The sequence below is a fragment of the Antechinus flavipes genome, chromosome 1 (assembly GCF_016432865.1).
Source record: "Antechinus flavipes isolate AdamAnt ecotype Samford, QLD, Australia chromosome 1, AdamAnt_v2, whole genome shotgun sequence".
In the NCBI taxonomy this organism is placed as follows: domain Eukaryota; kingdom Metazoa; phylum Chordata; class Mammalia; order Dasyuromorphia; family Dasyuridae; genus Antechinus; species Antechinus flavipes.
This window is the reverse complement of record NC_067398.1, coordinates 223,266,800-223,293,338: the sequence shown is the minus strand read 5'-3', so window position 1 is coordinate 223,293,338 and position 26,539 is coordinate 223,266,800. Positions and strand designations below refer to the sequence as shown.

General features: G+C 34.4%; 1 protein-coding gene across 2 annotated transcripts in view; it reads left to right on the top strand.

Annotated features, from left to right (window-relative positions):
* Window positions 1–7,456: 7,456 nt before the first annotated feature.
* Window positions 7,457–26,539, top strand: part of HABP4 (hyaluronan binding protein 4) — a 40,106-nt gene continuing 21,023 nt past the window's right edge. For both annotated transcript variants that reach the window (XM_051996812.1, XM_051996802.1), the window contains exons 1-3: window positions 7,457–8,014; window positions 15,057–15,219; window positions 21,383–21,547. In XM_051996812.1, the coding sequence (XP_051852772.1) occupies window positions 7,552–8,014; window positions 15,057–15,219; window positions 21,383–21,547 (791 nt within the window). In that variant the 5' untranslated portion in view covers window positions 7,457–7,551. The remainder of the gene's footprint in view (window positions 8,015–15,056; window positions 15,220–21,382; window positions 21,548–26,539) is intronic.

The following is a 26,539-nucleotide window of genomic DNA, read 5'->3' as shown; positions in this document are numbered from 1 at the left end:
ATAGCAAAAACAAAACAAAACAAAACAAAACAAAAAACCTATGCCATAGTACTAATTTTTTTTTGTAGACAAGGTTAAGTGGCTTGTCTATGATCATACAACTTGTAAATATCTGAGCCTGGTTTTGAATTCTGATCCTCCTACTTTCAGGGTCTATCCACTTTACTCCCTAGTTGCTTCCTACACCCCTATAATAATAGTGTAAGGTATACTCAATGAATTAGTTTGGTGAGGAAAGTGAGAAGAAAAAGAGATTCATTTTATTTTGTTTTGCTGCTATGCTGGAGAAAAAAGAAAATTATTAAACAGGACTGCTAATCAAAATGTGACAGAAAATGCAACAATGGGAGAGAAGGAAAAACTGCTCAACTTTTTTTCTTTCAGTTTTCTTTATCAAGGAGAATAATCTCTGGTTCAGGGAAAAAACCACAGTTGACAAAGTTGATAACTGACATATGCAAGGAGATTGTAAAAGTACATACAATTGTTTTTGATGAGGTCAAGTCACCAGCTCAAATGAATTGCACTTCAGAATGAAATAGATCCCATTTCCATGTCACCATGTAGATGATTTATATCCCATTTTAGAATCAAAGCTAATAAGTAGACATAACTGCTACATGAGTCAATGATATCTGAAAGATCTGGGAAACTAAAAGAAATCTTGCATTATCTAAGGTCAAATACCATATGATTTATAAAAAATGGGAGAAAATGAAGTCTATAATAACTGTAGGCAAGTGAGTTTAACTGATTCCTGGTGAAATTCTAGATGCTATTATTAAAGTTAATGAATACATAGAAAACAGCAATTATGGACAATCAATATGTTTTCATCAAGAACAGGTCATCCATTTTTGTCAGCATTATTAGGTTTATATATTGAAAGGATGCTATAGATATATCATGAGTTTCAGAAATTTCTCATATTATTCTTGAAGACAAAATAGCTATCAGCTAGATGAGCATATACTCGGGTGGACTTAAAATCCATTGAATGTGACCAGTAATGAACAGAACCAGCTATATCCAGAGAAAGAACACTGGGAAATGAGTGTGAACCACAACATAGCATTTATACTCTTTCTGTTATTGTTTGCTTGCTTTTTATTTTTCTTCCCAGGTTATTTTTACCTTCTTTCTAAATCCAATTTTTCTTATGTGTAATGAGCTGAGGCTTGAATTGATGCACTGAGGTCCCAAGCACATGAGGCTAAATAGTAATTGGACCATACTCTATTAATATATAAGCTTGGAGAAAGAATGGCCCTTGCCTACTCTTTGTGCAAGTCCTGATGTGTTGTATAGGAAATGACGATTCTGGTGGGTGGAGGCAGGGGAGTGAAAAAGGAAGGGGAGGAGGAGCTCAGCCCTCACTTGCTCTGCTAGCTGGCTTCCTGTCGCAGCTGCCCATATTGCTATTGCAATCCTTCTTGCCCACATTGGGCATTTTTTCACCTCTTCACTTGAATAAAGACTGAAGATTTTTTCCCTTAACCTGAGTTCCTGATTCCGGCTGATTTTAAATACGCGATCATTACACTTATGCAACAAGATAACTATATAAATATGTATACATATATTGTATTTAACATATACTTTAACATATTTAACATGTATAGGACTATCTGCCATCTAGGGGAGGGGATGGAGGAAAGAAGAGTATGGACTAGAGAGAGATAAGGTGAAGAACTTACAAGAATGTATGAATTCTTTTTCTGTATTTTATTTTCATTATTTCTGTGTTTCCCCTATGACCTGTATAATATGTGCAGGTTCATATTTACTTGAGCCTTGGCCAGCTACACATTTACTTAATCTGAGCTGATGACATTTATTAGTATTTGACATTTATCAATATTTAATCTATTAGCTTGACCACTATCTGTTTGATTAAACCTGAAGGCCTGATTTTCTGTTTCCTAGAAATCAGGAGATTTCAGGGAAACAGAAACTTTCCATTCCAAACTCTCTGAATAGCAACAACCAATTAGATGCTTCCCTCTCCCCTTCCCAATGCTCTCTTACTTGTGATATAATCTCTTGTGTAAAAGCTATGTATCTTTACTATTTCTTTAGCCTCCTACCACGAGCTTTCTCTTTCTTATCTCGTGATAGGACAGCTCATCCTCCGGAGGTTTTCAATAAACAACTTGTCTGCTTTTTACTGAATGATCTCTGAGTAGTCATTTTGGGTATGGGTTTTCTATATCCCTCACAAGGAGAAAAGTTGGAACAGAAGTTTTTGCAAGGATCAATATTGAAAAATTACCCATGGATATGTTTTGTCAATAAAAAGTTATAATAAAAAATAAAATAAAATAAAATCAATTGAATGCCCCTACCCAAAGAATAATTATTAATATTCTTATGTTAGTTTGGAAGGTACCTAGTGTAGTACCTCAGCTCTGTGTACTTAGTATTTTTATCATTGACTTGGGTAAGGAGATATATTGCATGTTTATGAAATACGTAAATGACACAAACCTAGGAGGAATAATTAACATTTTGAATGAATTAAGCATCACAGAGATTTTTAATATGAGGATAAAAGTTATGAGGTTCAATTTTATGAGGCTATATGTAAATTGCCATACTTATATTTTTAAAAAATCCTTCTTCGTAAGTATAAAATAGTACAAGTCTTCCTTCACAACTATATTGTCTGAAAAAAATCAGCATACTTCAGTGGAATGCAAAGTCAAAATGATACAATAGTGTGATATAGTAGGTAAAAATTATAACCAAACTTGAGGCAGCATAAAGAAGTGGGTGGAGGGGAAGCTAGGTGGACAGTATATAGTACACCTGCCCTGAAGTCAGGAGGATCTGAGTTCAAATTTGGCCTCAGACACTTAACATGTCCTAGCTGTGTGACCCTGGATAAGTCATTTAACCCCAATTGCCTCAGGGGGAAAAAAGTAAACTATAAATATTGTAGTAACATTCTGTCATATTCAGGATATAGCTGGACTTTTGAAGTGTGTTTAGGGTATATTTTCATAAAATAAGTATATGAATATGAATACATGTATGTTCTCATAGAAACCAAAGAAGGAGACTGAAGAAGAACAATTAGATACATAACAGGAAACTTGTGTAGCTTAATTGATAACCAAGAAGAAAATAATTACCAAGGATCAATAGTCAGAACTGTTAACAGTGAATTTCTGGGGAAATATAACTAATTACATTTTGTTCTTTATTATCCATCTTTCTGTATGTGACTCCTTCAGAGACTATAAGACCATCACCAGCAGCTGGTTTCCCTTCTATACTAATCTTTCTATACCAATTTGAAAAGGAAAGAAAAGACATTTAGTCTTTTCTTTCCTTTTCAAATTGGTATAGAAAGATTTTCAGAGTCTTTGAATTATCCTCCTCTTTTATCTAACTTGACAAGTAGTTCCCCTTTGATTTAGTAGAACTGACTATACTATCAATGACACATATCTACCTCCTGAAGCTATTGATATATTTTCCTTATGTATACTATTTTTATTCATTGGGTATAGCCAGCTGCATTGTAATGAGCAGCCACATGTTTTCCTTGTTTAATATAATGTATAAAATTGCTTGCTAAGGGAATTAATGAAAAAAAAAAAAAAAAGCAAATGAAGGTGGCCTAGCTATGCCAGACCTAAAACAATATTATAAAACAGTGGTAATCAAAACCATTTGGTATTAAGAAATAGAGTAGTCAATCAGTGTAATAGATTAGGTTAACAGGACAAAATAGTAACTATAGCAATCAAGTGTTTGACAAACCCAAAGACCTCAGCTTTTGGGATAAAAACTATTTGAGAGAAACTTCTGGGAAAATTGGAAACTAGTATGGAAGAAACTAGGCATTGACCCACATACCAAGATAAGGTTGAAATGGATTCGTGATTTAGAAACAAAGAGTGATGTTATAAACAAATTAGAAGAACAAAGGATATTTTACTTCTCAGATCTGTGGAGAAGGAAGGAATTTATTGCCAAAGAAGAACTGGAGTTCTTGAATACAAAATAGATAATTTTGATTATATTAAGTTAAAAAGTTTTTGTACAAACAAAACAAATGCAGAAAAGATTAGAAGGGAAGCAATAAACTGGGAAAACCATTTTTCATTCAAAGATTCTGGCAAAGGCCTCATTTTTAAAATAGAGAATTTATTCAAATTCGTAAGAATTCAAGCCATTCTCCAATTGATAAATAGTCAAAGGATATGAACAGACAATTTTCAGATGAAGAAATTGAAACCATTTCTAGTCATATGAAAAGGTGTTCTAAATCACTATTGATCAGTAATGTAAATTAAGACAACTCTGATGTACTGCTACACAGTTCTCAGATTGGCTACGATGACAGGCAAAAATAAGGACGAATGTTGGACATTGTTGATGGAGTTGTGAACTGATCCAACCATTTTGGAGAGCAATTTGAAACTATGCCCAAAGGGCTATCAAAATGTGCATACCCTTTGATCCAGCCTATATCCCAAAGAGATCTTAAAGAAGGGAAAGAGACCCACATGTGCAAAATGTTTGTGGCAGCTCTTTTTATAGTGGCAAGAAAATGGAAATTGAGTGGATGCCCATCAGTTGGATAATGGCTAAAAAAGTTATGGCATATGATTGTTCTATTGTTCTATAAGAAATGATCAGCAGGATGATTTCAGAAAGGCCTGGAGAGACTTCCATGAACTGATGCTAAATGAAATGAGAAAAACCAGATCTTTGTATATGGCAGCAAGATTATATGATGATCAATTCTGATGGATGTGGCTCTTCCCAAGAATGAGATGATTTAGACCAGTTCCAGTAGAGAGCTTGAACTCTGAAAAGGTATACTTAAGATACTGATAGTAGGATGCTTATAAGTGAAGCACCTACCAGGTGTGATTGATGAGATAATGATTCTCTAGGTAAACACATACTTAGTGTGATATAATGATGTAATCATTCTAGTTAAGTACATATTTAGCATGATATGGTGATATAAAGGCTCTCCTAACAGTTGGCACATGCTCAGTGTACTGTAGTGATGGAATCCTACTGAGGTATTTAAGGGCTGAGAGAACTAGGAATCTCAGATACAGACACAGAGAAGATTCAGGATTCCATCTTTGACCAGCCTTGTGGTGCCTCTCCTGCCTTCATCACTTCTCTACCTAAAGACCAAGACCAGTTCTGAGACCCTCCAGAGATCTACCCTGGACATTCCAAGTTCCAATGATCTTGTGATGAAGAGAACCATCTACACCCAGAAGAGGACTGTGGAAACAGTGTGGATCACAACATAACATTCTCCCTCTTTTTGTCGTTTGCTTGCATTTTATTTTCTTTCTCATTTTTTCCTCATTTTGATCTGATTTTTCTCGGCAGCAAGATAATTGTATAACTATGTATGCATATATTGGGTTTAACATATTTTTACCATATTTAACATATAATGGATTGCATGCTATCTAGAGGAAGGAGAGGGGAGAAGGGAGAGAAAATTGGAACTCAAGGTTTTGCACAGGTCAATATTGAAAAATTGTCCATGCATTATGTTTTAAAAATAAAAAGCTTTACTAAAAAAAAAAAAAAAAAAAAGAAAGAAACACAATAACAGTAACAAGGACCAAAAAAAATCAACCCCCTCCCCCCAAAAAAAGTTTGTCTCTTGTTCAAACATATAGAAAAAAAAATAGACTTCTGGTCTTTCCAAATTTTTTGTTTGAATTAAATTCTATGTTCACTAAAAATAAAATAAAATTGCTTGATGAATTGTGAATGAAGCCATTCTCTATTAGTTGCTTGGAGGGTAGGCTTCACACTGTACTTAAGCCTGTCTTCTGATTTTTTTTTTTTCTGGCATATTGATGATACCTAGTTTAACTGATAAGAAAATTCATAAAAATTCAAATGCTGCAAAGACATTAAAATAGACTAAGTTCTAAAAAGTACAATAAGGAAGTCATTGATAATCTTGGAAAAAGAAATTTTAAATTTAAAGGATTTAAAAATGACTGTAAGAGGTAGAGGCAACAGGTGTAGTTTTTTTTTTTTTTCTATTGTCATTGACAATTTGAAAGATAGCAGGGAAATTCCTTCTTTAGTTCGTTCTTTCCTTCCTTTCATCCTTGCGTATAAGAAAGGAACCAAGAAAAAGGAGGCAGTAGAGAGGGAGAGATTGCAAATACATGAGGGAAATTAGGGTTGATTGATGAAGTAAAGGTCAAACTGGATCTGGGAATGATTGTGACTAAGAATAAAGAGGGAGTAGTTAAAATGATGAGATTTGACAAATAGGAGGGCCACTTTAACCCCTGGTACTGAATGGCAAATGAAAAATTTGAAAGCTTTAGGGGGGAATTAAAGGGAGTAATTATTGAAAGCACTTGGCTTACTTTTTGGCACATAGTTGATATCTAATAAATGCTTGTTGAATGAATAGATGGCTCCTATAGTTTTAGTAAAAGAAATAGGGTCTTCTCCTTGGAGTAGTATTGGTAAAGCTGGGAATTTAAAGAGATTTGGAACAGCCACTGTGAAGAGTTCAATTCAATAAGAGATTAAAAAAAAAAAAAAAAGAGTTTGCTATGTAGTGGTACTAGGTTCAGCTGTGATGAGATAGCTATAAATTTGTAATGATTCTAGTCAGGCTTGGTTTTGTGATTTCTTCCAAAACTAATTTTCACTATTTAGAAATAGGATCAGACTGTGTAACCTAGGGTAAAAGAGAAAGAAAACAATTGAGGGGACCTTTTCCACAGGATGCAGCTGTGAATGCACACAGATTATATGCATTTGCTGTTGTGGAGAAATTGAGATTATGATTTTCTACATAAATTTCTACAGAAAATTGTCTGTATTGTTACCTTGGAAGGATAAACAGGGTGATTGGCCAGCACTGAAGAAATAGGTTTCAGAGACCCTTATTTCTACCATCCATTAGACCTGACAGTTACTGAAGAGTGCTATATGATATCCTTACAACAGTGAAACTCAGATCTCAATGCGATACTTTCCCCCCCAGTAGAGCTTAACTTTTATGGACATTAAAAAAACAAAACACTCATTAAAGCTATTGAGGTGTTATGGAAGTTAGTGGTTTCAAGAGTCCACCCACTGCCAAAGACACTGGACTGTATTTGTGGGAGGAACTGGTCTGCTCCACCTAAGTCCACGCTTCTCCAATTTTACTGCCAACAAGCCCCGCCCCTATAGTCAGTACCTCCTCTCAGTCGACTGGGTTAGATGGGCTGAGGCGGGGCAGAAAGTTCGCGTGACGAGACAGGAGAAGGCATGCAATTGGCCGTGACGAAGGGTCTGGGCGTAACCAAACCCCATTGATTGGTTGATGGGCGGGGCCTCACGAGCCGGGGGACATCTACGGCGGCTGGTGGGGGATCCGGGGACGGCTGGCTGTGGGGGGGGTGTGGGCTGTGGGGCTGGGGACCGCGGAGGGCTGAGGGCTATCGCGGCGGCGGTGGCGGCTGCGGGATGGAGTTGAGCTCCCGGCTCCGTTAAAGATTGGCATCGGCTGCGGCGGCAGTCGAGGGAAGGAGGGAGCGGACCATGAAGGGGGCTCTGGGCAGTCCGGTGGCCGCCGCCGCAGCCGCCACCTCCGTGATGCAGGAGAGTTTCGGCTGCGCGGTTGCCAACCGCTTCCACCAGCTGCTGGACGACGAGTCGGACCCGTTCGACATCCTGCGCGAGGCCGAGCGGCAGCGGCAGCGGCAGCAGCAGCAGCAGCGCAAGAAGCGCGACGAAGCGGCGGGAGCTGCGGGAGGAGGCGGCGGCGGTGGCGGCGGCGGCGGCGGCGGTGGTGGCGGGGGCCGGAGACCCGCCTCGGCCGGAGCTGCGGGCCTTAGACTGAGTGGCAGCAGCGGCGGCATCGGCGGCGGCATCGGCGGCGGCGGCGGCGGCGGCGGCGGCAGCGGAGGCAGCGGCGGCCGAAGGGAGTCCCAGAAAGACCGCAAGATCTTCTCCTCCCCCTTCTCACAGCCAGACAGCTTTGGGGGAGGCCCGCAGCCGCCCGGTACGCCCACACCCTCTCCCTCTCGCGCTAGCTGAGGGAGCTTTTTACAATTTATTAATTTTTTTCTTTTTTAGTTTACAAAAATCTGCCCACTCTCTTCCCTCTTCCTCCCCTCCTTGGTGGAAAGAGAAAAACGAAGCCAAAAAAACCCTTGTAAACAGATGCATAGCCTAGCAAAACCTCCCGCATTGGCCATAGCCAAAAACGTACGTCTCATTCTGCACCCAGAGCCAGTCTCCTTCCCGGCCCTTTGGAATCGTGGTTGGTCCCTACGTTGATCAGAGTTTTTAACTCTTTCATAGTAGTTTGTCGTTACATTGACGTGGTTACTTTATACATACTTTTGGTTCTGCTCACCTAGCTGTGCATCAGTTCAAACAAATCTTCCCAAGGAGAAACTCAACCCCCCTTCATCCCTCCCGTCCCCTTTATCGTTTCTTACGGCACAATGGTATTCCATTACATCTATATACCGTAATTTATGCTGCTATCCCCCCCTTTTGCTAGTCACATCCTTTAGTTTCCTATTCTTTCTCACCTGTTCCCACTCCCCCCAACTACAGTAGTAGGGTAGTAATGTGGCTGCGGTGGGAACACCACAGAAAGATGATGATAAGAGGAAACTCAGAAAAATGGGAAAGGAACGTCATCTCGATCCTTCCCCAGCCCCCACCCTCCACCCCTATTCTGTTCTCCTTGTCATCCCTCTGAAAAGCTGGAGAAAAGTCAAAGGTGAATTTGAAGTATGGTGAAGTGTGGAGATAAGAGACACTGAATGTGCTTGAAAGATCCCAAAGAAATCCATTTTTTTTTTCTACCAAGGACAATTTGAAGGGGGGAAATTATACTGTTTTTGGTTTAAATGCGGGGGAGGAAGGTAGATAAAATCATCCTTGTGAGGCAGAGAGAAAAGTACAGTCAAGGATGCTGGGAGGGGAAAGGAAGGAAGAAGACATTTACGACTCTGTGGGCAGAAGTAAGAGCCTGGATAATCTGGAACAACCTGGTAATGATAATACCTGTTAAGAATGAAGTAACGGAATGGTGTAAAACAACTGAGTAATGTGTTTAAATTAAAAAAAAAAAAAAAAAAAAAAAAAAACTGGGAGGAGGAAATATCCTAGGTCGATTTTTTAGGTAACGAACTGCCTGAGATTGAGAACCAGTGCCTAATTTGCTACCCAAAATTGAGAACCAGTGCTTAGCTGATTTGTTTGGGGATGTGCATGGGAGCTGAGGCACAGCCTGGAGTTTACTAGAGTACTAAGTGGCCACTGGGGGGGATTCAGTATTTTAAACAATCTTATGCAAGTTTTTTTTTTTTTTAAATTATCTGGTACTGAATAAACTTAAAAATAACTGATAGCATTTTTCTTTTGGATTTTGAATTTGGGAGTATGCCAGTCTGTTGCTGATATATCATAGAGTTGGTACTCAATAAGAGTGTAGTCAAAAAAATAATTCCAATGTTGTTGGTAGAAATGTCACATTTCTTTGTAGCAAGTAGAAAATCGGGTCTCCAGGTTGGGGTTCCAATATCTCTACAAAGTAAGTGTATTTCATTATTTCTAAATTCCAACTGATAATTTGTATTGATAGATAATTTTTAATTCTACAAGACAAGCGCAATCCCTTTTGCCTTCTACACAATCCAATTTAGTCAATGTCTGATTTTTACATAAAACTACTACTATATTTGCTTTCTGCTTAAAATTAGAGGATTTAAGATGGCAGTTTCCTCAAGATTAATATGAAAATGATGAAGTGGAGTAGGTTTTTCAATTTGTCCATTTGCAGGCATGCTGTCTACTTTGCTGACCCTAGGTCAGTTTGGGTAAGGAATCATACAACCATAGCACTGAATTATTTGGTCTAATTTAAGCTTCAAAAATTTGTCTGAAGGCATAGATAATAATGAAGTACTTTTAGCTGTTGAAATTTAATCAAGTTATTTTACTTTTAGTAACTGTACTTTACAAAACTGTCTAAATGTGTCACTAAGTATGTTTAGCTTGCCAATTAGGGATGATATTTGAAAGCTATATTTATTTACCATGTTATTTTGCATATGGTTCCTTTGAGGTCATTATCAAAGTAAAATTTTGCTGATGTAGTTTTTTTCCTCTTGGTTAAAAACATTTTGTTTAACTTTAGGTTAATCTTTTTCTTCAGTGTCTTATATGTTATTCCAACAAATGAAGATTTCTGTTCTTTGCCCCCCTGGGGGTTAGTATGAAACTTTATTAGTAGTATGTAACTAATATGATTAAAATTATTTTAAGTTCTTAAATCAACTTTTAAAAAGCACTTCAACAGCTTTGGGTAGTCTCTTTTCCTCTGTCTAGGAAATTTTTGCTACTCTACTATTATTTTAAAATTTTTATGAGATCAATTTTTTAAAGAGTTTTGGGTGGCTTTGATAAGTCTCAAGACTTGAGTTCCAGGAACAAATAATTTGCTTATCTTTGTGAAATTATTGTGCTGAGTTTTTGTTTAATAGGTATGAAAAATGCAAGTCCCAAGTTGTTATTATAGTAGGTGTGTTGGGCTTTGTTATCTCTGAATTTTTATTCAAGTAGAACATTATTTACATGTGAAAATTTAATATGGATAAGAAATCAAAATTCAAAGAATATGAATGATTTTTGATAGATCATTTATTAATCAGATAACATCATACAAATCCTAATCAGATTTCTTCATTGAAAATGCCTAATATCTCTTCTGTTTAAATAGTTGATCATGTATTGACTTGGTAAATGTAGACTCATGTAAGTGTAACATTTCTTCAGGTTATCAAAGTTCTTGCCTCAATCCTAACTTCCCTTAGTTACCATAACTGTAGGAAATTCCCTGATGTGGTCCTTAAACTAAAAACTTGATTTTTGTCAGATAATTGTTGTACATATTATTTATTTATACCCTTTTATATGATCTTGCTTGTCTTATTCTTTGATCAGTGGTCAAATTGCATGTGCCAACCCTCTATTGAAAAGGACTGTGAAATGCAAAGTTTGCATTATGCATTTACAATGCTGATCGAGCAGAAAGGAGCTGAGTTCCACCCTAGTCATCTCTTAACACTGTTTTTCCAAAATTGGAATCACTGATATTATACATCTTTTAGAATTTTGCAGGCATGAAGTAACCCTTACAACAACATATAGTACTTTATCCAGTTCATAAAAGGCTTATTAGGGAATAGACAAGATTTTGGCAATGAGGCCTTAGTAAGGACACATAAAACTACGTGATTTTTAAAATCTAAATTCTAACTTGATATTTTTTAATATATTGGAGTGGGATACTTACTAGCTATGTGACCCGTGACCCTCACAATGATTGTCTTCAAATATAAATTTAAATAATATATGCACACATGTGTGTGCATGTACACACGTACACACATACATGTGTATGTACACATATGAATTATGCATACGCATTTACATACACTTGTATATACATTGAAGGGGAAGGAAAAGTATTGTCTAAATTCTTGTGAGGAATTTTCTAAGAGGGATTTTTTAAAATCATAGTTAGTTGACTTCCCTACCTATTTTTAATTTTTAAAATGTGATAAAATGACTTCATGTTGAGAAAAATTCAAATTATTTTAATATAAAATATATTTACATGTTTTTAGTGCATGTGCTGATGACTACTTATATTCAAAATCAATCCTCAATTTAAAACACATCTTAGAACAGTCTTTCATTTTCCTACTTGTTAATTCATTTTGATAAGCATATTTATCAGATTACATGGTATCCCTTTCTTTCTTTAGCAGTATGTGCCAGAGGAACTAGCATTGCATTAATTTTTGATCTTCTCAGTATTCTAACTAGGCTTCTCTATATATTTTATCTATATCCATATCTGTATTCTAACTGTTGTTGTTCTGACTCTTCAACAAAACTGTAAATATTGTATTTATAATAGCAATATTACCTGTGGTACCAAATTAGTCATGAGCTTCAAATTATAATTTTTTTGCAAGATAGAAATCAGTTTAAAACATTTTCAGAAATAAAATATAACTATTATTGTAAATTGAATTTAATTTCAATATACTAATTACTATTAAAATAGCAACATTCCATATTTTAATATCAGGAAATGTTGTTTTTTGCATAGGGGCTTAACCTACCTCCATTTTCAGTAGTACTAAGTATATGGGTTTTTTTTTGGGGGGGTGGGGGGAAGGGAGAGTTGTTTTCACTGAAAGTTGAATTTTATAATTTATTAGAACCATTATTTTTCATCTGGTCTTTAGAGTTTTATTTGGAACAAGTTAATTTTCCTGATAGTATTTTGTTTTTCTAATTATATGTAAAAATAGTTTTCAGTATTCATTTTGTATTTTGAGTTCCAAATTTTTCTCCCTCTCTAAGACAGTAAACAATCTGATATAGGTCATGTATTAGTTTCCATATTAGTCATGTTGTAAAAGAAAAATCAGAATAAAAGGGGAAAACCACAAAAAGAGAAAGAAAGCAAATAAACAAAAAAAGATGAAAATAGTATGCTTCTATCCACATTCAGTCTCCATAGTTCTCTCTCTGGATGCAGATGGTATTTCCTTTGGGGAATTGTTTTGGATCACTGTATTCTTAGAAGAGCTAAGTCCATCATTGTTGATCACTACACAGTCTTGTTATATTGTATACAATGTTTTGGTTATGCTCTCTTCACTCAGCATCAATTCATGTAAGTCTTTCTAGGTTTTTCTGAAATCACCCTGCTCATCATTTCTTAATAGAAGGGTAATATTCCATTACAGTTCCATACATTATATAATAGAACTTGTTCAGCCATTCCCCAGTTGAACCGCCCAAAAAGAACTGGTACAAATGTTTTTGCACATGTGTATCCTTTTCTCTTTTTTATGATTTCTTTGGAATACACACCCATTAGTGACACTGAATCTATTTTATAAGTCCTTTGAGTATAGTTCCAAATTGCTCCAAAATGGCTTCATCAGCTTACAACTTCATCAACAATGTTTTAGAAAGATCTCAGTTTTCCCACATCCCTTTTCAACATTTATTATTTTTTTCATGTCATCATGAAATTTACTGTGTAGGTATTGATATATATAACTCAGAGTGAACAAGTTAATTTGTGATCAAATTCTCATTAAAGTGCTGTTCTATAGTGTGTAATATAAACATGAAGACATTCCAATAGTTCAAAATAGTTAACTATAGCATTAAATTTTTATACCCACAAATCCTGAGAAAAAATTATATGTAATTAGAGCTGAGTTAAAAGATATAGAGGATACCTATTATTAATCAATGGAAATTCAATAAACTTAACATGTAAAATAAGGCTTTTTGACCTAGTAAAAGTAGATGCGTTTTTGTCCATTTTTCTGTTCTTAACTTTCAGTTAAAAGCCATCTTTGAATAAAGGAATGGAATAATATTACTTCTCAGTCTTTTTAGTCTTTTGAATGAGTGAAGTGGCAAACCCAATTTCATATTGAGAAACAGAATTCATGTATAAATGTCATTGACGACAAAAAAACTTTAAAAATAGATATATTAATTTCAAATAGAATAAAAATACTGTTTCAACTAGTGATTTTAATTGTTAATTGATAGTTGTAATTAACATGTAGTTGGATTCTATAGGAAATCAGCCATATTTGTACCAATATTTGATTTGCGTGTGCTTTAAATTAACACTCATGTTTTCATAGTTTACACTAATGAAACATGGCAGCTTATTTATTATTGCATAACTATATCTGTTAGTAGCATTTTTGAACCAAGGTATTTTTATAGTTGGTTAAAGAATTTTATATAAAATTGTTTATTTTGTGGCAAATTCTAGAACATAACTAAAACTTTAGGGGGTTTAGTTGAATTTGTGGTTGCATTGGTTTGGGGAATTTTTTCTATGGATATAAATCTGAAACCCATGTGTAGCCTCCCATTTTATTTATTTATTTTTAATTTTATTTATTTAATAATAACTTTTATTTAATAATAATAATAATAATAATTAAATAAATTATTTAATAATAATAAATAATAACTTAATAATAATAATATTGACAGAATCCATGCCAGGATAATTTTTACACGACATTATCCCTTGCAATCACTTATGTTTCGTTTTTTCCCCTCCCTCTCCCCCCCCCCAGGATGGCAAGCAGTCCTATATATGTTAAATATGTTGCAGTATATCCTAGATACAATACATATTTGCAGAACCGAACAGTTCTCTTGTTGCACAGGGAGAATTGGATTCAGAAGGTAAAAATAACTCGGGAAGAAAATCAAAAATGCAAATAGTTCACATTCATTTCCCAGTATTCCTTCTTTGGGTGTAGCTGTTTCTGTCCATCATTTCTCCAATGAAACTCAGTTAAGTCTCTTTGTCAGAGAAATCCACTTCCATCAGAATACATCCTCATACAATATCGTTGTCGAAGTGTATAATGATCTCCTGGTTCTGCTCATCTCACTTAGCATCAGTCCATGTAGGTCTCTCCAAGCCTCTCTGTATTCATCCTGCTGGTCATTCCTTACAGAGCAATAATATTCCATAACATTCATATACCACAATTTACCCAGCCATTCTCCAATTGATGGGCATCCATTCATTTTCCAGTTTCTAGCCACTACAAACAGGGCTGCTACAAACATTTTGGCACATACAGGTCCCCTTCCCTTTTTTAGTATCTCTTTGGGGTATAAGCCCAATAGAAATACTGCTGGATCAAAGGGTATGCACAGTTTGATAACTTTTTGGGCATAATTCCAGATCGCTCTCCAGAATGTAGCCTCCCATTTTAGACATTTATGGGGACACTAAGTGATTAAGTGACTCACTTGTGGTCACATAGATACTGAATATCAGTGGCAGAACTTGAACCCATTCTTCCTGACTGCAAGTTTTCTAGAATGGTATTTACTCTGCTTTGTTGCCTGTCATGGGAAAAAATGTAACTTAATATTACTTCTCAAAGTTACATTGAACACTGCTTTGATGTAATTACTGTTTTCTTGACATCTTTTTCAAATTTCAGGTCAAAAGCGAGCTGCTAAAAGAGGGGAGCAGCAGGCATGGAATGATAACCGGGGAACAGATGTAAAACTGGACAAGACAGAACGAAGAACTTATAGGGAATATCGACCCTATGAAATGGAGAGACAAGTGGAGTTTACAGTGGAAAAGTTTACAATTGGAAAGTATGTACTATATGCTTTAAGGTGACTCTGTTGGGAGTAGGAATTTGGAAAAGGCACTTAATACAAGTATAGTAGTTCAGTATTATCTAAATTACACTGGTATTCAGCATCATTTCTTACTGCTTAACAGTCCAGCCAGTAGGCATTATGTGCCTGTTATATACCGGGCACTATGCTAAATTCTGGGACTATAGAAAGGCAAAAAAATAGTGCTTGCTATCAAAAACATCACAGCCTCTCAGATAAGTAACTATGTATAAACAACATACATAGGATAAATTGGAGATAAACCCAACAGAAAGGCACTAGCATTGGGGGGGGGGGGCACCAAGAAAGGTGTGGGTTTTTTTGGTTTTCATGATTTGGCATTTTACTTAAGATTTGAAGAAAGCAGAGAGATCAGGGAGAGGTGATCTGGATACTTCTAGTGCCAGAGTTAGGAAGACAAGGGAGCATATATGAAAGATATTATGAAGCTAGAATTGAGAAGACTTAATCACTAATTGGTTGGGGGGGGGGAGTGATAGTGGTGAAGGTGAATGAGGAATTGGGGATTACAGACACCTATATTGTGAACCTGATTGACTGAGAAGATAGTGACATTTTCAGTAGTAATAGGGAAGTTTAGAAGGGGGAAAAGATTATTGAGAAAGATAATCAGTTCAGTTTTAAAATTTAAAATTTTTGACACATTAACAGATATCCAATTTGACACATCTACTAAGCATTTGAAAATGTGAGATTAGAGATCAATAGTAGACTATTAGAAATATTTTATTAACTTAAATCACAATTCTATTTCACTTAGAAAAATTTTGTTTGTCCATACATTTAGCCTCCTTCATTTGTCTAACTGGAGCCTTGAATACCTCTAATTTTATAGAATTAGAATCATAAGTTAAGAATTGGATAAGAGACTTGCAAATTATCAAGTCTACTCTCCCAATATACAGATGAAGAAATTAAGGTACAGAAAAGCTAAATGTTTTGCCTAAGGTCACAGAGCTAAGTTTCTGATGTGAGATTTGAAATTTACAGTCCTCCTGACATGTATATGTGTGTGTGTGTGTGTGTGTGTGTGTGTGTGTGAGAGAGAGAGAGAGAGAAAACATAGACCATATGCTCTTTACAAATATATAAAACACTTCCCCCTACAAACTGGGAGGAAGGTATTATTTCCTTATAGCTAAAGTATGAGAATTGAGGTTTAAATGATTTGTCCAAATCACACATAGTAAATTAATATAGAGTTTATCATGCTCTCTCTTTAATTAATGCCTACTTCAATCCCAATCAATATCAAAATAACCTTGCCTTTTACTTTAGTGGGGAAAAAAAGAGGCTATCTGCTGCCAGTTCCTTTGTCTTTCCTACTCAATACATCAGATCCTTTTCCATCTTCACCCTTACATGACTTCCTAACTTATGTCTCTTTGGAAAGAAGTGAACTTTTTCATTGCAGGTATAAGCTTTCTACCAGTATCCTTGACCCTTTTACATTTTTGTCTCCTTCCATTTTCTTTCTACCTATCCATCTAGCTTCCTTTTCTTACCTGCTTATAAACCTGTTTAAATCTTCCCAGTTGTGAAAAATTCTTCATTAGACTCTGTCATCTTTTTTTTTTCTTTGACTGTTGTAAGTCATCACTCAGTTCAATTAAATAAGCATTTATTATGTTTTGGTTTTGTGATCTCATTGATGTGAATACTACTTTCAGTGATATATATTGGAAAGCACTGGTGCCTAGTCATCACATACTATTTTTGTCCCTGTCATTTGGTTAGTCTTATCACAGAGATAAACCTAAGGTGATAGAGAGACCTTTAGTATTTGCTGTATGAATTTGCTTTGGTTCCTATGTAGAAACTTTTTCACTTGCAGATTATCAAAGATGAAATACCAACATATTGAGAAAAGCTTGAAGAGGGCTTAAATACCTTGTTAAGAATTTCAAAGAAACTGGGGGGAAAACTTAAAGGAGATTTAGCAGTATCAGATTTTTAAATTAAATTATAAAAATTGTTGGAAGTGTAAAATGTAGAAGTTCAATTATTTTAATAAAAAAATTTCTTATGTAAACAAAATCAGCATAGCCACAAATAGGATTACAGAAAATTGGGAAAATATTTTCATAGAAAATCTGTCAGGATATGATTATGTTGGAATATTGCTATTGTGTAGGAAAGAATGAGCTGGTTGATTATTAAAAAAACATGAAAAGACTTGGACATATGAAGGAAGATGCTATCTATCTCAAGAGAAAAAGATGACAAGTGGAAATATGCATAGTATGGTCTTACCACATATGTGTATGTTCATAGATATCTGTGTACATGTATATATCTCCCCAAGTTTTAATGTAGTTTTCTTTATGAAAGGAATGGGAGGAGGGAAGGGGGAAAATTAAAAAGTACACAACAGAAAATAAAAGAAAACCTAGATGGAAGAAAAGAAAAGTTGTGTATCTTTGAAAATAATTTGTAGAATTTATTTTGTAGGTTTTATATTGAATCCTCTCTCTATGTTCTGCTGTGTACTTGGAAATGTTTTTTTTTTTTTTCCTTTTCCAACTATGTATTCGAGTATAAAAATACATTAAAAAATTATGAGGAAAAAATCCCACTAACCCTCCATGAACTTAGGATAACTGAGTTCAAAAACTTCTAAGATGATAAAATGGCCTCTTTTTATTCCAATAGATCATGATGAAGGTGATGATAATAGTATGATATAGCAATCAATTGAGCATTTATGAAATGCCTGTTATATGTGCCTGACATTTATATCTGGATAAAGAGATAAGGCATCTAGGTAGAGTGGTAGATAGAGTTCTGGACCTAGAATCAGACTCATCTTCCTGAATTCAAATTCAAACATTTACTTGCATGATCCTGGCCAAATCACTTAATTTGCCTCTGTTCCACATCTGCAAAATTATCTAGAGAAGGAAATGGCAAACTATTTCAGTATCTTTGCCAAGAAAAGCCCAAATAAGATCATGAAGAGTCTGATAGAAATAAAACAGCTGAACAGCAGCAAAACAGAGAAAAAGTGAAACAATTCCTTTCTCTTAGAGATTACATTCCATTGAAGAAGCAACATGTAATATGGTTATGTACAAAAAAGATAAATACAATGCAATTTTTATATTTTTCAATTACATGTAAAAAACAATTGTTTTTAAACTTTTGAGATTCAAATTCTCTTCTTCCCTCCCTTCCCTCAGATGACAAATAATTTGAATACAGGTCATACCTGTGTAGTCATGCAAAATCTATTTCCATTTTAGTCATATGATTACAATATAATTTGAAGAAGACCCTAGCACTCAATGTGAATGAAAGTGATAGAGTGACAAGAGTCTCTTGTTATTGAGTCATAGGATCCTAGCTGGAAAGCTGGAACAGGCCCCAGCAACTATCTTGTCCAACTCCCCCATTTTACAAATGAGGAAACTGAGGTCCAGAAAGGTTATGATTTGCCCAAGATCATAGTCACATATAGTAAATATTCAAAGAGTGATATGAAATCCAGGTTCTCTGACTACAGAGCTATGTTTGCTTTCCCCTCTCCACGCACTTCCCACTGTACCATATTTTGACAAAAACTAGGGATTTTAAGAAACAGAGGTGAGGAGGAAGTGTATTTGACAATGCAAAATTGTGAAAGCAGGAAATGTATCATACAGGGGGATGGACAGTAAGACAGCTAGTTTGGATATATAGTTTGGAACATAGTGCAAAGAAGAGAATGTTGTGTACCAGTTTTGCTATCAGGATGGGATTCAGATTTGGGATTAGAACAAAATGAGACACTTGTTGACTATTTACTAGTTAATTGAATGAAGTTTACTTAATTATAGTTTCGAAAGGATGTGTTCAGAATTCATTTGGCACTTTCTTTCTGTGCCTTTAATTGGCCATGGTGCCATGCTGGCTAGAATAAATTTAAATTTAAACTTAAGGAACCTTTAACTGCTCATGTCCCTCATCCCCACAACTTCTTCTGGTTTTTGTACTTAGTGTCCATCTTATCTTTTTTTATTATCTTCTTGGACCAATTATGTTTTGAGGATGTTTCATTACTTTTTTATAATGATAGCTTTTTATTTTTCAAAATACATGCAAAGATAATTTTCAACATTCACCTTTGCAAAATCCTGTGTTCCAGATTTTTCTCCCTCCTTCCCCCCCCAAGATAACAAGTAATTCAGTATAGTTTAAACATGTGCAATTCTTCTAAACATATTTCCACATTTATCATTCTGCACAAGAAAAATCAGATCAAAAAGGGAAAAAAATCAGAGGAAAAAATAAGCAAACAATAAAAAAAAAATGAAAATACTATGTTGTGAGCCACCTTAAGTCCCCCATAGTCCCCGCTCTGGAATGCAGATGCCTCTCTCCATCACAAGTCTATTAGAATTGATTTGAATCATCTCATTATTGAAAAGAGTCTATCACTGTTGATCATGATGTAATCTTGTGGTTGCTGTGTACAATGTTCTCTTGGTTCTATTCACTTCTGTTAGCATCACTTCATATGAGTCTCTCTAGGTCTTTCTGAAATCAGTCTGCTAATCTTTTATTTATTTATTTTTTTTTGCTGAGGCAAATGGGGTTAAATGACTTGCCTGGGTCACACAGCTAGATAGTGTTAAGTATCTGAGATCAGATTTGAACTCGGGTCCTCCTGACTTCAGGATTGGTGCTCTACCCACTGCTTATCATTTCTTATAAAACAATAATATTCCGTTACATTCATATACCATAATTTATTCATCTTTTCCCCAATTGATGGGCATCCATTCAGTTTTGCAGTTCCTTGCCACTATAAAAAGAACTGCTACAAATATTTTTAATGTATATGTAGGAACTTTTCCCTTTTTTGGCTTCATTACTTTTTAAGGAAAAACTAGGTGGTGATATATTGCTTTGTTCCTACAACATACTACTTCTTAAAGATAAGATGCTAAAAAGGTTTCTAGAAGATCTTTTATCACTTAAATGACCAGGCCCATACTGGAAAATAATGACTTTTGCCATGGGAGAAGCTTAGCACTGGAAGATATGTTGAATGTAGAGTTTAAAAAAAAAAAAATAAATACAACTCTGCAATTTATCTTCTTCCCCCCTTTTTATTTATACTCAATTTGTAATAAAAATGGGTCCTGTAAAGGAGTGACTGAATATGGAGAATTAAAAACCAAAAATACTTTTTTTCCCTTTCAGAAAACCCAAATGTTGCCTGTGTGGGAGATAACAATGCCAAATTTTTGCAATTCACATTGATTTTACAGATACAATGTAGTGATGGTGAGCTAGAGTAGCATTGGGATTGCTTCTAGATGGGGTTGTAACAATTTATTGTACCAATTCCTTTCACCAAGATTGTATAAATGTACCCTTTTTTTTGGTAACCTCTTCAAAATTTGTCATTTTCCTTTTTTGTCATCTTTGCCAATCAGAAGAATGTGACATGGAACCTGAATTGCTTTAATTTGCTTTTCTTTAGTGCTTAGTGATTTGATCATTTTTTTTCATATGGCCATGGATAGTTTGCAACTCACTCTTCTTTTAAAAACTACCTTTTGTCCCTTTGACTATTGGTCACTTATAAAAAAGTCCAATCAGTAATTTTTTAAATCTTATTTAAACTTTTTCCTTAAAATAGCTTTATTTTAAAGGTACTCTCTAGTATAGGGATTCTTAACTCTTTTGTATCTTGAATCCAAAGCACATTCTATTGAAGGCTATGGACCCTCTTCTCAGAATAATGATGTTTTTAAATGTGTAAATATATAAAATTTTAAAAGGAAACCAAAGATTAGTGAAAATTTTAAAAATTGTGATCTAAATTCAAAAATTCTATAAAATCTCTACAAAGACTCTCACCAGACTTTTAGATTATGAATCCTTGCTCTAATGATTCCTATTAAATTTAGAAGTTGCTTTTATTATTATAATATTTTATAATTATATACATAAATATAATTATAATAATATATAAATAAATTATTTACTATTAAGTTAGAAGTTACTTTAGTGCCTATTAGCTATGATTTCTAACATGCTAATAAGAATTATTAAAATCTTATCAGATTTTTTAAAATTATGTTTAATTGACTAGTTAATTATTTCCATATTCTTTATTTCCTTTTAGGCCAGTTGAAAGATTTGAACGGGAAAGACCAATTAGAGGCCGTGGAGGCATAAGAGGTGGAATGCGAAGCAGAGGAAGAAGTGGTGGAATAAACAGAACTTTTGATGGTTTTGACCAAAGGGGGAAGAGAGAATTTGAAAAATACAGTGGTGGAAATGATAAAACGTAAGTTCCTTGGGATATGCTGTTTTTATTGTGTAGCATTAGATAATATGAAATGCTCTTAGGGTTTAAATTAGTTTCGAATTAATAAGTCTTTTGTGTAACCTCACCTTTTTATTTAGACTATTTCTGAGTTGGAGGAGTAAGAGAAATAGGCCTTCAATTTAAAAGAATATTGTTTCTACCTCTGAGAAAATCAGATTCGAAAAGGTGGAAAGTGGAGTTCATAAATAGGGATGAGTTAAAGAATGATACAAGGTACAATTCATATTTGTGACCCCTCTATATACTCTGAAATCAATTTAGAAAGTTTACTTTCTAGCCATCTTTTGGGAGAGCAAAGAGGCATAATAAGAGTACTGAATGCTGATTTCAGAATCAGGAAGATGTAGGTTCAATTCTTCCTCCAGATATGTCTTAGCTGTGAGACCGTAATTAAGTCACTTCCCCTTTTAAGAGAGCCTTAGTTTATCAACAAAAGGCAAATAACATCACCTACCTTCAAGGTTGTATAAGAAGCAAAGGAAATGATGCATGTCAAATACTTTGTAAATCTTTGAAAAGCTGTATATACATGTGAACTATTCTTATTGCCTGGAAGTGTGTTTTCTTTTCCTAAAAATAGTTTTCCTAGTGATCTGCTATTTGCATGTCATTAAGGAGGTTCTAGTTTGAAGACAGATAAGTTACTTTTAAGGTATCTGTTTCATAAAATTCATGAGACATCTCTACTGAGAAGACTTGCAGTGAAATGAAATTTCTTTCAACTAACATTTAAGTGCCTGGCTCTTGTGCAATGACATTTTTAAGTTCTTTTTAAAAATTTTCACCAAATACTACACAGTTTTAAATCAACAGTTTGTTATACCCTGTCAACCAAATGCTTTTGAGCATCTATTATGTTTCTATATTCCTCAGATTTTTTAAATAACAAATTATCTAGAGCTTTAAGATTTTCAAAATCTTTTCTTACCATATCGCAGTGGAGTTTAATAATACAAACATAATTATGCCATGATACATGGAAAAAAAAACAGGTTTTGTGAGGTAAAAGGATAATGTCCCTGGTCATACAACTATTATATGTTATGATTTGAACGTAGCCTGACTCTGAATCCAGTAGATTTCCATTATATCATAGTGCTTCGTGGAAACGAGTAAGAAAACATAATTAAATTTTCTCAATATTTTTGTAAGTCCATGATATTTTGCTTTGTTCCCTTAAAATTATTTCTAGAGTTCAGATGCATTTTTTAAATCAGGGGCAGAAAACTGAAAGAAAAGTCTTTAATGATGTTGAAAATTTGAAAATTTCTCTTGGTGATTTTATTTCACCAGAATTTTAATACTTTTCATACCTCTTCTTCTGCCTTTTCTATCTTTTATAACAACTGTAACAATATAGAGATATTTCTCAAATGGCTTCTGTAAAAATGGGTATCTTAATATTCTAAGATTCATTCTACCTTGTGATATTTCTGCTTATTGGAAAGAGTAGAACCAGGTATGTTAACTACTTTAGGAAAGGATAAATTGCTTCTATAAGCAAGAAAGTATGTCTGTAGATGAAAAAAAAAATGTGGGTGTTGTATGTCTATGAACATCTGGAATTAGATTTCTTAAAATGGTTGCTTTTTTGTGGTTGCTTAGGGGTCTGGATCTGCGATTTCATCTTAATAAATAGATCTGACTATTTATAAATTGAAAATTGACTTGTTGCCTATTTGTAGTTTGGAAGGTATGATCTAAACAAGTTTAATTAGGACTTAAATAAAAAGATAATTTCCCAATTTTCTCAAGTTGCAAAACAGTAGGGAAAAATCATTTAATTAATAGACCATGAGTTTAAAAAACAAAAAACACTGCACTTTACATTTATTTCACTGAGCTAAAAGGAAATTCTGTGCTTGGCAAAAAATAAATAAATAAATAAATGATTGGTATTTGCTGTCATATCCAATGGAGAATCCAAATCAGAGAAGGATTCCCATACTACAATAGAAAAGGCAGTATCTTAAGAATCAGAGGATCTCAACTCAAGTGCCACCCCTCTTAAGTACCATTTGTGCTACCTTAATAATTCATAACTTCCCAGGCCTCCATTTTCTAATCTATAAAGTGAGAAGATTGGAGTAGGTGTCCCCAGAAATCCCTTCTAACTCTAGATCCATATGATTATATGATCTCTCTGGACAGTGAAGTCTTTCGGATGCTCATTTACACTTAGCATTGACTTTATTTTTAGAATTTCAAGTTTAGTGTTTGACTGGGGGTTTTTAATTTGTTCCTTTTCTAGCATTTTTAGTTGCAAACCCAATTCATTGACCTTCTCTTTCTCTATTTTATACAAATAGGCCTCCAGAGATATGAAATTTCCCCTTATTACCGCTTTGGCTGCATCCCATACATTTTGGTATGATAGCATTGACTTTATATATCAAATCCTGAAACATAGGAAATTCCTAAATGAAGTTCAATAGTTATGCAAAAGAATTTGCCTTCTCTGTCCGCACAGAAAACTGATTAGATGAAGAATGTTTATTATCCACAAGATGTTATATAGTTAAATGAACAAGCCATATGTCTTATTTATCATCTCTCTGCAGATAATTCACAGATCTTTATATAATAGATTGTTGTCATTCACTTGTTTCAGTCACATCCCTGACCCAATTCTTTCTGATTCCATTTGGGGTTTTCTTGACAAAGATACTGGAATAGTTTGCCATTTCCTTCTCTAGCGCATTTTACAGATGAGCAAACTGAGGCAAACAAGGTGAAGTGACTTGGCCAACGGTTATAACAGCTAGCAAATGTCTGAAGTCAGATTTGAATTCAGGTCTTCCTGATTGCAGATCTGGCACCTCCATCCACTGTACCGCCTAGCTAACTGTCCAATAAGACCATACTGTATATGGACAATGAGCCAGAGTCTGAACTGTGAACACGTAGAGATAATAATAATTGATTTTGAGAAATTGAATAGTTTAATGAAACCTAATCATCTCTGTGAAACAAAAGATTCATATTTCGAATTTTTAAAAAAAAGTTGACTTTTTAATTTTGTCATTTCCTAATTGAACCATTCCTTTAGAATTGCCTCTTGTTACAAAGAAATAGTTAACCATTATAGATCAACCAATTACCAATATCTTGACACAGCCTATGCAATCCACCACTTTTCTGGTGAGTAGAAATAGAGGTATTTCATTGTTAGACTTCTTGGTCAATGTTTTGATCTTGAACTGTGAGGCAATACTGTTGGACTTAAGAAGAATTTGTTTGAATCCTGCCCCAGACCTTAAATTTGTGACCCTGGGTAAGTCCATCAATGTTTATTTGCCTCAGTAAAATGGGGATAATAATAGCACTTACCTACATGGTGTTGTTAGAATCAAATGAGATAATATATACAAAGTATTGTGCAAACTAAGCTTCAGGTGCTGTATAAAAGTTAGCTATTTTTATTATCCAAATTCAGATGTCTTTTACTCTTATTTTTTCCTTTATGTTGCCTTGATCATCATATATCTTAGTTTCTTAATACTGCTTACTTTTCTCTTTCATTTTATAAAAGTCTCTAGAAGGGTCTCTGAATTCTTCATTTTCATATATAACTTCTTAGACTGCAGTAATATATGTAAAATATATTACATGTAATATATAACATATGTATAATATAACTATATAACACGTAATGTAGTTGTGTTATATATTGTAATATTATAACATTATGATTTATATTTCTTCAGATATCTTCCAAATACCTCTATTTTTCTGATGTTTGACAGGGACTCATGGAATACCACAGTCTTTATGATAATGAAGAAATATATGGTAGATATGAACAGGCTATAATAAAGATTAGTATTTGTATAGTATAGATGACATTAAAATGTCATCAGAGAAGTAGGAAAAAAGATAGACATACCCATGTATTAAGGGCGTAGGATAATTAATTTATAACCCACTCTCAAAAATATCAATATTGTACTTTGTATTTTTATGTTCCTCTATCAGAAACAATTTTATTGAATTTAACATTAACCTAATAGACAAACATTTATAGCTTAGAGATATAAATGTTTAAATTGGCATAGTCCAATCCCCTGTGCTCTCCAATATGATTCTCTCTCTCTGGTCCCACAATGATTTTTTAATGCTTATAAGTATTATAGTCTTCAAAAGAAGATATGTAGGCTGTTCACAATCATAAGAAAAAATGCTCCAAATCATTAAAATAGAAAGACATTTTTTTTTCTGAAGTTTCACTTCCTCTACCCATCATATTATTGGCAAGGATGCTGACAAGACAAACATTGCAAATGTTGAAGGAGTTGTAGAAAGATAAGCATAGTAACACAATTGTTGGTAGAACTTAAACTGGTCCAACTATTGAGGAAAAACAATTTGGAATTATACATTTGAAAAATCACTAAATTACATAGCCTTTAATTCAGCAATGATTCCATAGAGATCAAAAACAGAGGGAAAAGCTCTCATCTGGAAGTATAGAGGCATGATTTTAGAAGCCTTGATCCAGAAGGACATTTTCCATCAATTTGAAAATGGCTGAAGAAATCATGACATATGTGTATAATCTAATAGTACTGAGCTGTAACAACCTAGAAATATGAAGAATTCAGAGAAATTTAGGAAGACTTAAATGAACTGATGCAGACTGAAGTGAGTAGAAGAAGAATAATTTATAAAGTAACCACAATACTAGCAGGAAAACAGCATTAAAAGTCTTCAGAATTGCTATCAATATAGTGACCAATCATGATTTAAGAGTACTGATACTAAAATTTGCCTCGTGTTTCTTGGAAATAGGTAGTTGACCCTTTAAGGGTGGAATGAAGCACAGATTTTCATATGTGATCAATTGATATTCTCATTTCTTCTTTTTTCTAATTTCTTCTTTTGTTTAACAGTGTTTTAGTGGGGACCACTGGTGTCTTTGGGAAATGACAGTGATAGCCATGCTATTATTGA